The 15,747-nt window shown below is 32.5% G+C and overlaps 1 protein-coding gene across 3 annotated transcripts in view; it reads left to right on the top strand.

The window, feature by feature from the left end:
* The window catches only part of LOC114167135 (uracil phosphoribosyltransferase), a 100,398-nt gene extending 85,738 nt beyond the window's left edge, over positions 1-14,660 (top strand). The window contains exons 1-12 of one of the 3 annotated variants that reach the window (XM_028052107.1): positions 4,088-4,310; positions 4,538-4,630; positions 7,527-7,605; positions 8,573-8,631; positions 10,124-10,201; positions 10,468-10,549; positions 10,739-10,787; positions 10,984-11,045; positions 13,539-13,606; positions 13,793-13,848; positions 13,920-13,967; positions 14,436-14,660. In XM_028052107.1, coding sequence (XP_027907908.1) covers positions 4,191-4,310; positions 4,538-4,630; positions 7,527-7,605; positions 8,573-8,631; positions 10,124-10,201; positions 10,468-10,549; positions 10,739-10,787; positions 10,984-11,045; positions 13,539-13,606; positions 13,793-13,848; positions 13,920-13,967; positions 14,436-14,493 — 852 coding nt within the window. In that variant the 5' untranslated portion in view covers positions 4,088-4,190 and the 3' untranslated portion in view covers positions 14,494-14,660. Of the gene's footprint in view, positions 1-4,087; positions 4,311-4,537; positions 4,631-7,252; positions 7,356-7,526; positions 7,606-8,572; positions 8,632-10,123; positions 10,202-10,467; positions 10,550-10,738; positions 10,788-10,983; positions 11,046-13,538; positions 13,607-13,792; positions 13,849-13,919; positions 13,968-14,435 lie in introns of those variants that run through there. The other 2 variants (XM_028052105.1, XM_028052108.1) reach the window with 2 other exon arrangements.
* Positions 14,661-15,747: the final 1,087 nt, after the last annotated feature.

Below are 15,747 nucleotides of genomic sequence, written 5' to 3'. Positions count from 1 at the left end.
CAACTAGGAAAGAAAAAACCATACAAATGTTTAAGTATCTTCTAAAGACAACAATTCACACCTTAATACGTTTGATTGTCCATGATGGTTAACACCCACAAAAGGTGCAAAAGGCATGGTTAACACCCTAACCATCACATACTAATGATCTAAAAATATTGTTTAAACGTACATTTGTTTCATCATTAATTTGAAAGGTTCTTTTCACTTCCAAATTCAATCTTCTATTTTCCCGAATTAACCTTGACTTAGTAGGACTAATTTCATGATTATGTTCATGTACTACAATGGTTATCATCCATGTTTGTTGCCCTTTAGTCACCATGATAGATGCAGGACATTCCTTTCTTTGAAGGGGGGGGGGGGGAGGTGGTGTGTCTTCATTTCCCATGGGATTGATGAAACATACTTTCCTTCTCAAGAACAAACTAATTTTAAGTAACACAACTAATTATCATCATATTCTTTTATGTTCATATTATGACCCCAAAACTAGATTTCATAACATGTTTTTTTTTTTTTGTAAAAACTCCTAAATTTAGTTGCGCTACCATAGTACATTCCAATAGTGGGACAAGGAACTTCGCCACACTGCTTTCCAACATTGGTTGTGCCAACACTATCCTCATGATCACAAGTACCAAGACCCACATCTTCATCCAATAAAGTAATGTCATCCAATCTTATTACGTTGATTTCTTCTAAGTTGTCTATCTACATGAAAATGTACAACATCATAAGGGAAAATTTTCAATTTAATCAATGTAGTATTATATGGAGGATTTGAAATCTTGTAACTCTGACGAACAACCTTAATATTTGATATTTGTAACCCCAAATTTCAAAAATTATTTCTAGATTTTGATTGTGCAGTGTGTTCATTTAAGAACATGTTTAATAAAAAAACACGATGAAGTAAATCATTTCACTGATAGACATTTGTGTTTACTCAAATGTAAATAAGTGCAAACCCATGTTATATGATTTGCACATAAGAAGTCCACCTTAAGAAAATATGACTAGGGAACATTTTCACTTGTTGGGTTGATGAACGTAGTTTACAACTTAAGTTATGAACTATTTTAAGTGACATTAACTTCATTATTGTAGTCCTTGAATTGAAATGATACTTTATGAATCCACTGTCAGCAACATGTGCCAAGTATAATACAAATAAATGCTAACCTAAGATATATGTTTTACACATGGAATAAAACCTCTGACCAAAGCATAATAAGTCTTTAGTTTAATGTTATTTAATATGGATGAAATCACTTTCATTTATGAACATGTTATATTAAAAGAACATGAAGAACTAAATGAATTCATTGGTAGACCTATGTGATTACTCAAAAGGCCTATTTGATATTTAAAACCCCAAAAATTCAATAATTTGTTTCTAGACTGCGAATGTGTAGTGTGTCCATTAAAGAAAGCAAACCCTGAACCCTAACATGTATTTATGGAAAGAAAGGATACATGTTTACTAATGATAATAGGTGGAAGGTGGGTGTACCTCACAGTAAATGAAAACATTAACTTATTCTTCTACATTGTCAATGGATGTTCATCGCACTTGCCCAAACTGCTTGAAGATAAATGCAACATTGAAGTTTTAGTGGATGTGCAAATTCTTCGTAGCATTGAAAAACCTCAAGTAGGATGGTAGGAAATATTCAGCGGCCTTCAATGTTGTGTATATGGTGGGCGACGAAGTGGACATGTATCAACCAATGTAATAAGAGACAACTTTTTGGGGGAAACTTGACGTGACCAATAAGGTAAGGGAAATTGTGTAAAAATGTTATTTCTTGGTATTCATATAAATTGAATCTTTAATTCACAAAACTAATCACTTCACACTTATCCCACAAGGTAGAATTCCTATATGAAGCTTCTGAGGTTTAATTCAACATGCAATTTCATTTCGTCTTACACTGTCCAATGATTGTGATTACCTTCTTTGTTTGTAGGAACCAAAGAACCAAAGAAAGCTTGAAAAAATGGAACCTTGGGAGCCACTTGACATTGACGAGTTAAACTTCCAAGCATTTATGCAACACTACAACTCCAACACTACTTTCATCCTTTGACTCACTAGTAATTTCCAAACGGTTTTGATGAACCGAGAGTTTGAGGAAGCATAGAGTACACAACAATTATGAAGAACATAGATGCAACAACTTATGCATGAGATTTCAATTCAAATGCTTGGAATTAGGCCAAGAACTTCATCAAACACCATGATTAACATCCACTTGTAATGTACTTAGACACATAATTTACATTCATTATGAAGATATCAGTCCTAAACTGACACAACGTGCAACTTTAGTTAATGATGGTGACATAAAAAATGTCACTATACTGTCAATTAGAAAATTTGTTGAAAAAATACCTTTTGTGGCTTGTGTTGTTGAAACATAGGCATGTTTCCATTATTATATTTTATGATAGTAAGATTATAATAAAATATATACAAAATAATCATAAAAATAAATTACTTACTTTAAGTAATTATATAATAAAAATACTTTCAACTTTTTTTATCATTTTTATTGTTTTCTATGATTTATTTTTTATAATTATGAAACTTGAAAGGTTGATTAATGAAATAAAATTTTTTAATATATATATATATATATATATATATATATATATATATATATATATATATATATATATATATATTAATCCTGATATAAAGATAATTTGTTTTTTTTGTACACATTTTTTTTTTCAATTTTATATTTAAATAACTGTTATTTTAAATTAAAATAATTATATTTTAATTTTTATTCTTTAAATAATTATTTAACAATAATAAATATATAAATTATTTATTTTTATAATTATTTTTAATAAAAAATATTTTATAGTTTAATAATTTTTTGTTGGAATTAGAAAAAAAAAAGTAGACAAACATACACGTAATAATTATATAAATATTTTTTAAAATAATATAGAGCATGTAATAATTTTCTTTAATGTAGTTTTTCTTTTTTTATCTCTAAGAATATTACGAGATTATCTTTAATGTTTGAGATTTTATTTGAGAAATCTAATAAAAAAATGTATGAAAAAATATATATGATATTTTTTTGTTATTATAAGGAGTAGGAAAAATATTTAGAGTTTTAAAGGTGAGAGTGAAGTTTATAAATAAATATAATGAGTGAGTGAATGATTGTGGTTGTAGGTTTGAAGAAATAAATAAGAATACGTTAAAAAGTTTTTGGAGTATTAATACTAAAATAAGGTGAGGAAAGTTATTTAGTCACGTGTTGAAATTATTGTGTGGTTGTAGGTTTGAAGAAATAAATAAGAATACGTTAAAAAGTTTTTGGAGTATTAATACTAAAATAAGGTGAGGAAAGTTATTTAGTCACGTGTTGAAAATAATGATGTTGATTTTATTTATTTCATGTTCTTTCAAGTTTTATCTTAACTGTGACTTTTATGTGTATTACTTAACAATGTAGTTCTGTATGAGTTGTTGAAGGTATGGGTGTTAGAGTGTGATTCTATTAACATGATTTTGTGTAAAAAAATAATAATTTGTTTTGATGTGTCACTGATACCCACCTTTTAAAGATGTATCACTCTAGTTCCAATTCTTGAAAAAGTGTGTTAATCAAGTTCTTTATAAACAAAAATTACTAAAGTCGTTAACTTAATTTATGACTTTTACCACTAAATTTTGATATAAATATCAATACTTAATTTTGTAAGTCATTTTAAATATAACGGTGTTAATTTTTTGCCGAAAAGAACTTAATTGAGACATCTTTTCAAAAGTTATGACTCAATTGATACATTTTTAAAATTGGATACCAAACTAATATATCTAAATCAAAATGGATAGGGTACCATCTGACTAATTAAAAAAAATTAAATATATTTTTAGTCCTTAAAATTTAATCCAAAATTAGAATTTATCCCTGTTAAAAACTTTAATATATTTTAGTCCCAACATTTAAAAATAAAAAGAAAAACTTAAAAAATGAAAAAGGACAATCCTTTTTAGTGAATTATATGGTAGTCCTTTCATTGTCAATCATGTCAATTATGGTAACGGTCCTGAACCCATTATTGATGGCTTCTTCTACGGACGAACCATTATTACTCTAGAAATTTGACATATCTTCTTCCCCATAGGCCACAACACATATTACAATACAACACTATTCATGGCTTCTTCCCCCGTTATCTTCAACCTTACTCTCCCTTTTACCTCCCATGCGCCACCAGTTTCTTCAACATGTCACACTCTTTCTCTTTCTCACTCCTCTCTCTTCACTACCCCAAAGGCAATCATCATAAATTAAATATTTCATTTCCCTTTTATTTCGTTACATTTATTGTTAATTAATTAATTCATTAATTATTATTCTTGTTGCTGTTATTTTTTTATTATATTCTTTTTATGGGTATGTTTGTTCCCGTTGGATTCGATTCTTGATTCCAAAATGTGCACCCTTTTTATTCGTTCTTTTGTTATTCTTGTTGTTGCTGCCTACTTTCTGTCTCGGCTCAGATCGTATGCTCCAGTGCTCAGCGGCGCACGTGTGGTGTGGTGTACTCTCATATGACCATGGAGGAGAAGCTCCCTGCCGAGAACCGAATGCTCGTTAGTGTTCTTCTCTTTTTTGTGATTTTGTGTAATGTGATGGTTTTGGGTCGGGGAAGGTGAAATGGAGTGAGTGACGGCAAAAAGTTTTGTTTTTTGTGTTGTTTGTGGGTGGTGGGTGGTTTCGTTGGTTTATCTCTTGGTTGGGTTTTACCTGTGGGTTTGGGCCATTTTTTATATAGCTCTTTTGGTTTCGGCTTCTGGGTTTATGGGGTTGTGGTTTATATTGAAGAAAAATGTGTTTTCTTTAGAAATTTATCTATGATGGCTTTACTGGTTGAAGATCTGTTGTAAATTTTTTTGAATTGTTATTGTTTCTCTTATGGTTTTGGCTTCTGGCTTTTGTTGGATTTATTTAATTTCTTTTTGGTTTTGGCTTATGGGGTTTTGGTATCCGACAAAGGAAAATGCAGGGAAGGTGGGCAGAGTTATTTTTTTAATCCTTTGGAGATTGATCTATGGTGGGTAAGTAGTTAATCTATAACAATATATAAAAATGATTTCCTCTTTTGTGTACTTATGTACGCATTTTATAATATTAGTTTTATTTTTAATTATTTAAAATTAATTATTTTAACAATAATTTACTTTTAATCATTATTCTAAAAATCTCTTTTGTCTTAAACTATTATTTTAAAAACTTTTTTTATACATATTTTATTTTTTTAATTTTATATTTAACAACTATTTTAAAAATCAATTATATATTTATTATTGATCTTAACTTAAATTTCTTGAAAATTAAAAAATGCGAACATACAGAGCACCTGCGTGTTCGCTAGTTGATATAACGAAAATTTGTTTGTTATTTTTTTGTTTAATTAATCGGATGGTACCCACTTTGGTACAAGTGTGTCAATCTGATATCCGCTTTTAAAAAAGTGTCAATTATATCCAAATTTTTGAAAAAATGTTTCAATTAGGTCTCTTTCAGAAGTCAACGTATCACGTGTCAGTTTGTGATTTTTTTTTTAATTTTTTTTAACTTTTTTTAATTTTTTTAATTTTTTGAAAAAAAAATAAAAATGCCATTTGTCTGGTCCCTGTTAGGGATGGCAACGGGTCGGGTCGGGTACGGATAGTATGATACCCGTACCCGACCCGCTACAAAAAAATCCGCCCGTTACCTGCCCGTTTACCCGCCGGGTATCCGTTTAAAAAATATCCGCGGATATTTTTAAAACCCGCGGGTATCCGTGGATACCCGATACCCGCAAATATTTTAAAAATATGTATTTTATAAATTTTTTAATATAAGATTATAAAAATAAAATATAAATTAAATTAAATTATAATTATAATTATAATTATAATTAAATTTGACATAATAAAATATACTGTTACTTCTAATTTTAATTAAATTTAACTTAATAAAATATAAATTTAATTTTAATTTTAATTTTTTGCGGGTAACGGGTACCCGCGGGTACGGATAGTATGATACCCGTATCCGACCCGTTTATAAACGGGTATTAAAATACCCGCTACCCGCTACCCGCGGGTAATAAATACCCGCGAGTAGTAACTATCCATCGCGGATTTTATCCACGGATATCCGCGGGCACGGGTATTTTTGCCATCCCTAGTCCCTGTGTGTGACACGTGACATTGTTAGTACCACGTGGCATTGTAATGCCACGTGTCAGTGTCACTATTAGAGGTCATTGTGTTGATTTCGATTTAGTCTCCGTATATATCTTTTGGTTTCAATTTAGTACCTATTTATGTGTATCTGATTCAATCTTGACCTAATTTTTTTTAATAATTAAAATCTATTTTTCTAAAATTAAAAGTAATTAAGTATAAAATTTTTACAAAAAATAAGTATTTGATATTTATATTAAAATTCAGTGGTAAAAGTCATTTTATTAAGTCATTTTTAATAAAAACAAATTAGTATAACATTCAGACAAATAAAAATTTTGGTTTAAAATTAGTAAGAGACAATATTATTCTATTTTGAAAAAAAAATAATAATTAACAAAACATAAGTAATTAATAAAAAAATAATTAATAAAGTAATATGTTAAAAAATCATTTTTAATAAAAAATATTAGTAAAACATTTATACAAATAATAAATTTGGTCTGAAATTGAGAGAAACAATATAAATATTAGTACTTAATTGTGTAAAAATATTTATACTTAATTAGTTTTAATCTTATAAAAAATGGATTACAAAAATATTTTACTTATTAAAAAAATTGGGACAAGATTGAATCAGATACACATAAGTAAAAACTAAATTGAGATAAAAGACATATATAGTGACTAAATCGAAATCAACACAATGACACCTGATAGTGACACTGACACGTGGCATTACAATGCCATGTGGCACTGACAATGCCACGTGTCACACACAAGAACCTGACATGTGTTATTTTTTTTCAAAAAATTAAAAAAAACTAAAAACAAATTAAAAAAAATTAAAAAAATAAAAAAAAAAACCACATACTGACGTTAGTCAACTCCGTCTGGAAGGGATCTAATTGAAACACCTTTTAAAAAGTTAGGATGCAATTAACACTTTTTCAAAAGCGGGTACCAGATTGACACATATGTACCAAAGTGGGTATCATCCGAGTAATTAAACCTATTTTCTTCGCTTATGGCTTTGGCTTCTGGGTTTATGAAATGTTGGTGTGTTTTTGTTGATGAGAAAGAAGTGGAAAAAAGGAGCCAATTTTTCTTCTATGATCATTTATCTCTCACTGCTTAAATGGTTAATTTATCTTTGTATTGGTTGTTGAATTCCTTTGGTGGTTTTGGCTTCTGGGTTAAACGGGTTTTGCTCTGGTTTGGTTGCCGAGGGAAATATAATGGAAGGTGTGGATGTGTGTTGGTACTTTCTGGTGGCCTCTTTGATTGATTACTGTTTGTTGGATTTCTGAAGGTGTATGTGCCTCCTCATCCGTTGATCAAGCACTGGGTTTCAGTTATGAGGAATAAGCAAACCCCTTGTCCCATCTTCAGTGAGTAGCAAAGTTCCATTTTTGAGCAATATTCTGTAATTTTTGAGTTCAATGTTAACCTGGTATTTGCTCATTACATCTGACATAATGCTGAATGAACAGTATCAGATCATCACTTTAGTTAACTTAATTGCTACTTTCCCATTTAATGCTTAATGGTATTGTAGCTTCTTGACAAAAAACGTGCTGTTGGAATTTGACAAGACTGTGAGTTTTGGCAAACTGTTGATTCAGTTGGAGCAACTGCTTTCATGAATTGTTACTGTTAAGTGGGCGAACAATGAATCAGTGTGTCTTGTTAATTGTTGCAACCACCAACCGCTAATCCTATCTGAATGCCTTATTGTCGAGCGTGATTGATAGCTTTGAAATTTCATTATTCACAGTGGCATTCTTATCTGCAATCTGTTGTCACTGGTAATCAGCATGAAAGAAAAATGATGAAATTAAGTATGAGGGGGAACCGGAACCGGAACATCTTAACTAGACTAGGATGGTGTTTTTCCCTTAGGAAATCAAGTTCTGAGTAGGATGTACTAGTGAGTTGCATCATCAATTTTGCATTCATTGAAATGTTCAATTTCAAAGGGTACATTTGGTTTGTGTTATGTTTTCATTTTCAATTGATAGGTATGTTATCGGCATGAATTACAAAGTGTTATTTAACTTCATTGTTTCAAAAATTTACAAAGAAAATGGTAAATCAACAAACTATTGTTTGAATCATTTACTTTATTGAAAATGAGAAGCTAAATGAAACAATATGGCATTTTGGAGAGAACATATAAACTAAAAATGAAAACAGAATATAAGCCAAATTCACAGAAAGTTTTCCAACTTCCCTTCATTCTGCTTGTTTTATTTATTTGCTAATCTCAATATTTTACTAAACTTTAAGATGACTTGATAAAATTCTGGATTAGTTAATCAAATTATTCACTAACAGTTCAAGTTTCTAATGTTGTAGGAAATGCGATGGCCGAGTTGGGAAGGCTACTAATGTATGAAGCTGCAAGGGATTGGTTGGTTAGTTGCTATTTCATAGTTCCTACTATATGATTTGATGTTTCTATCTTTGTTTTTTATATAACCATAAAATGTTACAAATTTGGAGCTATAGTTTTATCTTTTTGTGGTCAATTCTAAAGGGAATACTTTACAAACTTTATGCTGTGTGCCAACCATAGATGTTATTCATGTGCTGTTATACCATTCATAGCTAGGCCTGGAAGCAGGTCTTAAGGCCGCACTAGTGTTGGTTGTTGGATGTAAAAACATGTTGAAACTAGGAATTTATCAAGAAGGACTTTTGGGGTGTCAACTTGTAAAATCATGTCTTTTTGCTTGTCAACAAAATTATCACGTCCACCTATGAAACTAGGGTTGTAAAAGGTGGAGTTTACATTATTAAATCAAGGTTGTGATCGTATATTAATAAGTGAAAACAAATGAAACCGTCATCATCTAGACTATTCAAATTTCCCACAGATAAAGAATTTAGGAATTTAAATAAGTGAAAACAAATTGGACCCTCATCATTTAGAATGAAGAAGGCTGAATAATTTTGTGCTATAAAGAAAAGGAAAAGGTGATATAATTTTTTTAACTCAAATTTTTATTTACACTGTCAACGGTGCTATCTGCATCCACCTTTTGTTTTGAACTGCGAGACAGCTCTTCGAGGATTACTGACTTACATCATCCACAACTCTGCAACATTAGCGTCCCCAACACCCATGCCTGTATCCATGCTTCTGTGGCGACCTAGTACTTGATAATTGCCCTGGTTTGCTATTTGTACCTCTCCTGTGGTGTCATCCACACCTCTTTTTTCCCGCATGCCCTTGATCATCGTTCATTGCAGTGCTATATACACTTGTGTGGAATTTCCCCACACACATGGACAAGATGCTAGAACACAAGTCAACAATAGAGGTGTGGCCAATGTTACAAAGTTGTGTTGGGGCGCCTATATGCATGCACATTTCCCATACTTTTGTGGGCAAGATCACCACATTGTGGGGCACATGCAACACCTGAAGCTCTTAGAAAACAACCAAAACATGACAGTAAAAAGGGAAAAGATGAGATCCTTATCTTGTTTTTTGCTTCTCTAGGTCACTAGCTTTTGTTAATTGCTTGCATGTGTCTTTCTTTGGTTCACGCATAGCTGACTTACTACACTAAATGCATAACAATGTTTGGTCTCATGTGTGATAAATAAGTTTCCCTATCAATTCCGGACTGGACATCTTAAGCATGACCCTAGATATTTGTTGGTAGTCTGAAACTGGCCGTTGTAGCTTGAAACTGGAAATTGTCACTTATTGACAGTTGAACGATTTAATGTTATTTCTTATTCCTTTGTAGTAATTTTCTTGTTCCTCTATTAATTTTTTCACCTATTTTGATTTGATGATATTTCTTATTCCTGTGTGTTAATTTTTTCACCTCCCTTAGTTGGACTCATGACCTTGGATTTGCACTTTCTCTTTTCTGCTTTGCTTTCTATATTTAGCCCACTGTTTCTGGAGAGATTGAATCACCAGTGACTGTAGCCTCCGTGGAATTCATTGACCCAAGGCAGCCTGTTGCTGTAAGTAGCATATCTGGAATTAAATATTTGTAGAGTTCTTGTGGCCTGATGATTAAATATTACAGGAACTTTTGTTTACTTGTACTTAATTATGAATCAGTTTAGGGGTGTAATCTCTTTGGCTAAACCATGCTCATGCTTTTGGCTTTTCTTTCATTTTGTTGACATGGGTCATTATTGATCAAGCCCAAGTCATTTTGGCTTTTTGTGGTGTTATGCATTGTCTTTTTGCAAGCTATTACCTAAATCATTTACTAATTTTTCAGGTAATTCCAATCTTGAGGGCAGGCCTTGCTCTTGCTGAACATGCTTCATCAATCTTGCCTGCAACAAAAACATATCATCTAGGTAATAATACATGTAGTTAATGGAAAGAAGGGGAAATGCAAATGTTTTAATGTTTTTTTCTTTTTGTAATTTGAGAGTCTAGATGCTATGGATTTTGGTATTATGTATTATGCACCTTTTAAAATTAGGGCGCATTTCTTGTCTGTTCCTTAAATTGAATAATTATACTTTTATACTTCTATGGTAAAGGAATAAGCAGAAACAAGGAAACCCTTCAGCCAGCAATATATTTGAACAAGTAAGAAATTTATATTTGCAAGAAAAATATGCTTTTTAGTCCAATATTTTCTTTTTCTTTTCTCCTAATGGCTTAGATAAAGCAGCCCATTGTTCTACAAAGTGCTGGAGCACATTTTGACACATTCTTCGCAGCCCATTGTTCTACAAAGTGCTGGAGCACATTTTGTCACATTCTTCCTCGGTTTTATTTGCAGGTTACCTGAGAAATTTGCTGATGGATGTAAAATTTTTGTGGTTGATCCTATGCTGGCATCAGGTATGCATAGTCTCATGTTTAGCATTTGTTCTTATCTAATGCATGTCATCCATCTACAATGCATATTTTTATCTTTCTATAGTATGAATTTGTTTGAAGGTGGTTCTCTCAAGGTTCTTGTTAGAATTGTTTATGAACCTTCATGTGGGATCGAATCACAGACTGACACAAGTTTGTCCAAAAATAGTTTCTCAATGATAGAGTTTGAATCAAGGTTGTATTTTAAATTGAGAACAAAGATACTATTTAGGGATCTTCTTAATTTTCATTTTATCAATTAGTATATTTCTAGTTATGATCCTAATAATTAGGGATACATTTATATCCTTTTTAAAAGACATAACTTTGTTGACATGCTAACAATGAAACATTATTTTTGTAACCTTTTTTGTTAATCTAGAAGAACCTCTGTCAATGATTCCTCGTAGATTGAATACCTTGGCAAAAGCTGTAGGTCAACCTGAGCTTTCATCATTGGGATGTGTAGTATGGGTGACTTATGGAGAAGAACATAAATAACATGTCTCTTCACGTGATTAAGAAACAATCCTTTGTGTCCTGGGTTGAATGTAATGAGAGGTGATGTTGGAGAGAGATGACGGGTTTCTTGATTGCATGACTCTTGGACAACATACATGGGTGGATTTGATGTGGAATAGGTGAGAACTGTTAGAGAATTGGGATCCTGCATGCGAGAGAAAAGAAAGGATGATGGCCACTACCACCACATCCTTCTCGATTACCACGACCTTGCCATGAGTTCATATTACTATTGAAAATTTAGCTTATTCAAAAGTATCTTCACTTCTTGTAACCAGTTAGCCTCTAGGAATATATTAAGATCTTAAACAGCTGACTGGGTTTGAGCACTTTGTGATATCATATCATGATTAGTCCTTTTAAGAAAACTTATGAGCAGAATCATACATTCATTGAATGTCAAGAGCAAAAGTATTGAGCCTTCCTCAAAATGAGCAACATGTCTTTAAGTTTTTGCGGAGAATCTCCAACAGTTTTGGTTCCAATTGAATGCCACAAATTGCACTCAGTTCAAAGTCAAGTTTCTTCCACTGGATATGTTCCTTAATTGATATAAATTTAACTTCAAGATAATCATGGTGGCTCAGAGCTAGAAACCACTTTTCTACAAAGGTAGACCATGAAAACTAACTTTTACCATTTAGTTTCACTATAGTGGTGATGGGTGTACCAAAAATTGAAAAAATTGGGCTTGCAGAAGTCATTTGTGGAAACAAGTAGTTTTCAAGAAGAGTAACAACTTTTGGACGTGCTACCTACCCAAATAGGGATAAAAGAGCATGGCAAGACTTGAAATAGGTCCATGGAAGGCTGATGAGACTGACAGTGGTTGCATGTCGAAACTCAGATGACTAGACAACGATGTGAGTTACACATACTTGATAGGGACAACAGAGAAGCTCTGTGTGGGGAGGCTTCAACATTTGGCGGATTTTGGGTTAGCTTCAGAAGGTGAACTAGTTCTGAAGTTTGTAAGGAAAAATGTCACCAAAAAATGGTGATGGTAATGATTGGCAGCAGCCAGTGGAGGAGGAAATGAGATCAAAGTGACAGTGGGGTCAAATACGCTTTGATACCAACTTTATTTGAAAAAGTGAAAAATGCCTGAGTGTCTTCCCCATAACACTTAGGAAAACTATTAGTTGATGCTCTGAACTCTCTCTACATATGATAGACTATTTGGAGGTGCAAAACTGTTTAGCTGGACAGAATATCTTGTTTCTGTTTCGTTAGTTAATTCGGTTTCTGTTTTCAGTTCTAATTATCTTTGTACCCTTTTGTTGTCACCTATATAAGAGTGACTATTTTCTGTGTATTATTGATGATTACTTGTGGATGACTTGGGTATTTTATAATGAAGCGCAAGACAGATGCCTTCAAGAAATTCAAGCATTGGATGGTCTTAATGCTGAACTAGTCTAGTAAGAAGGTCAAGCATCCAAAGGAGAAGAATGGTATGAAGGCTGAATAGAACCTTGTTAAGAGAGATCAAGGTGTATGTTGTTGCGATCTAAGTTGGAAAGATGCTACTAGGGTGAAGCAGTTAACACTAGATGCTTCTTGTTGAACCTCAAGAAGTGTATTGAGGTGTGGTCTAGGAATCCTGCGGATTACTCGTGGCTAAAGATGTTTGGGTGTTGAACTTACTAGCATGTTGATAAAGGTAAACTTGAATTCAAAGCCAAGAGTGTTGGTTGGTTATGGAAGCCGAGTGAAGGGGTTTATAGTTTGGTCACCTTTCAGAATAGGGTGATCTGAAGTAGAGACTTGCATCATCTCCATGTTGAGTGTTCTTTATTTGTTTATTGGTTTTTGATCTTCTGCACATCACAAACTTTACCTGCAATGTCAGTGAATCGATTCTTGAGTCACAATTTTAGAGCAGTCAAATATAAGAAAATGACACCTGTTCCTCAATTATTTATTTCATCTGTTATTTTGTATGAATTTCAGGTGCTACTATGGTGGCTGCTCTGAACCTCTTAAAGGAACGAGGAGTTGACAACAAGCATGTTAAAGTGGTAATGAATAATAATCTGTATATATTCTGTTGCTAGATTTCCTTTAATAACCATAAAATTTTAGTTCTAAGCCAACATATTTCTTTTATTGATTCGGATGCCAAGAAACTGTAGTGGTAGAACATTTAATAAGGAAATCTATTTTTAATAATACTATGAATTTTTAATGGATTTATCACATTGCAGATATCAGCTGTTGCGGCTCCTCCGGCTCTTCAAAAGCTTAGTGAGCAGTTTCCTGGGTAAATATCCAAACACTTCTTCAAAATTCTCTTTCTTTCAAGCAATAGTTTCTAATTAAGATATTTTGCAGGCTTCATGTTTATACTGGAATAATTGACCCTGAAGTTCATGAAAAAGGGTTGGTGCTCCCGCAATATTATAATTTATTTATGTTTAAATTATTCGTTTGAATAATTTGACTTATTTACATAGATTAGAAAAATGGCAGTTTCTTCCTGCAATTCCACAAATTTCTTTCTGCACCCCATATAAATAATCTTCCCATTTTACCCTCTTTGGATTATGGAACCCCGAAGTAAAAATGGCTTCCGGATTACACAATTCAAAGTTAAAAACGACTTATATTGTACAATTCAGAAGTGTTTTTTCTAATTAAAAAATGTTTTTTAGATTAGTCCGAAAGTTATTTTTGACATCTGGATTACACTATTTCGAAGTTAAAAAATAACTTTTGTTGGGTTGTACAATCTAAAAGTGCAAAATGGAAACTTTTTTTATAACGGTGCTGGAAGAAAGTTATGGACTACCCAGAAAAATTTATATTGTTGTAACATTGTTAATAAATGTATTTTATCTGTGTGCTTAGGTTCATAATTCCTGGCCTTGGAGATGCAGGGGACCGGAGCTTTGGTACAGATTCATGAAATAATACTTCATCTTCACACTTCTTAGGTGCCATTATTTTTCAATTTTGAGGCCCAAAATTTGTCTGTAATTTTTCGGATGGATAGTATGGTACAGTTCAATGGCACTCTTTCGTTCACATAGGTGTTTCTCATTATTCTTATTCTTATTCTTATTATTTAAATTACATAACAACCTTCAAAGGTTAATCCCTTTTCCTCTCACCATAATTCCAACCATCATATTAGCCATAATCAATCTAAATTAGAAGAGAAGAAAGAAATGAAAAATCCCACAAATGACAGTATTTTACATTTTGAAGTCACCCAAAATACAAAATTTATGGGAGTGCGGGTTGAAATTATGTAGGTGCAGAAAGAAGCTATCCTATGAAGAAAGGAAGCTAATGAGTGGGAATGAAGTCACCCATTACCCTCTAAAATGGATAAGCTATTCTTCTAAGTCTGATAGGGAACTCCACAACAACACATTCTGTTTCAAATTAGCACAAGAAGAATCAAACATGAATGAAATGAGGAAAGAGTAGGGGATTTTATCATATATATTTATCATAATACAAAAATGGTGCATGAGGTTAACTAAAGGTGATGAGATGCCTCTAGCCAATGGGCCTACAACAAGAGCAATGACTAGGAGGATACAAGAGGAATGGGTTTCCATTGCACAAACAAGGTCTAAGATGAACTTCACATGGATTAAGGAAGATGTGAAGACCTAGCCTAAGACTTTTTATTTGTAAATATTAGAATAGGGTTTATTTTTTGGGCCTTGTATTTTGGGCTTAGTAGAATAGAGTTTTGTTTGGGCCATGTATTGGGCCTTGGAGGGTTTTTGGGCCTTGAAGTGAATTGGACCAAATGAGAGTTGGACTTGAAATTGGACCACCAAAAAAGGAGAGCACATTTCAAGAGGATCTAGACCCTTCTTGCTCAAAGCTTGGTCACCAAGCTTCTCCTATGCACCTACATGCATGCTCCTTGTGACTTGCTTAGGTGACAAGTCACACTTGCCTCATGCTCTCTTTTTGGCTCCAAATACCACATTCTAGATCTTTTTTCCCTCCATTTTTTCTAGATCATTTAGCTCTCCTTTTCTACTATAAATAGAGAGCTTAGGACCCTTGTATTTTCATTCATGGATATAGTAGAGAAACTCTGTTGAGATGACTCCAGTCTCCTCTCTTTTTGTGAATCAACTAGGCTAGAGTTCTCCTTCTTGGTTTCCTCTAGCCTCCTTCCTTTGATTGTTGGCCT

Source organism: Vigna unguiculata, chromosome 10 (assembly GCF_004118075.2).
Source record: "Vigna unguiculata cultivar IT97K-499-35 chromosome 10, ASM411807v1, whole genome shotgun sequence".
In the NCBI taxonomy this organism is placed as follows: domain Eukaryota; kingdom Viridiplantae; phylum Streptophyta; class Magnoliopsida; order Fabales; family Fabaceae; genus Vigna; species Vigna unguiculata.
This window is presented reverse-complemented; position numbering and strand designations above follow the sequence as displayed.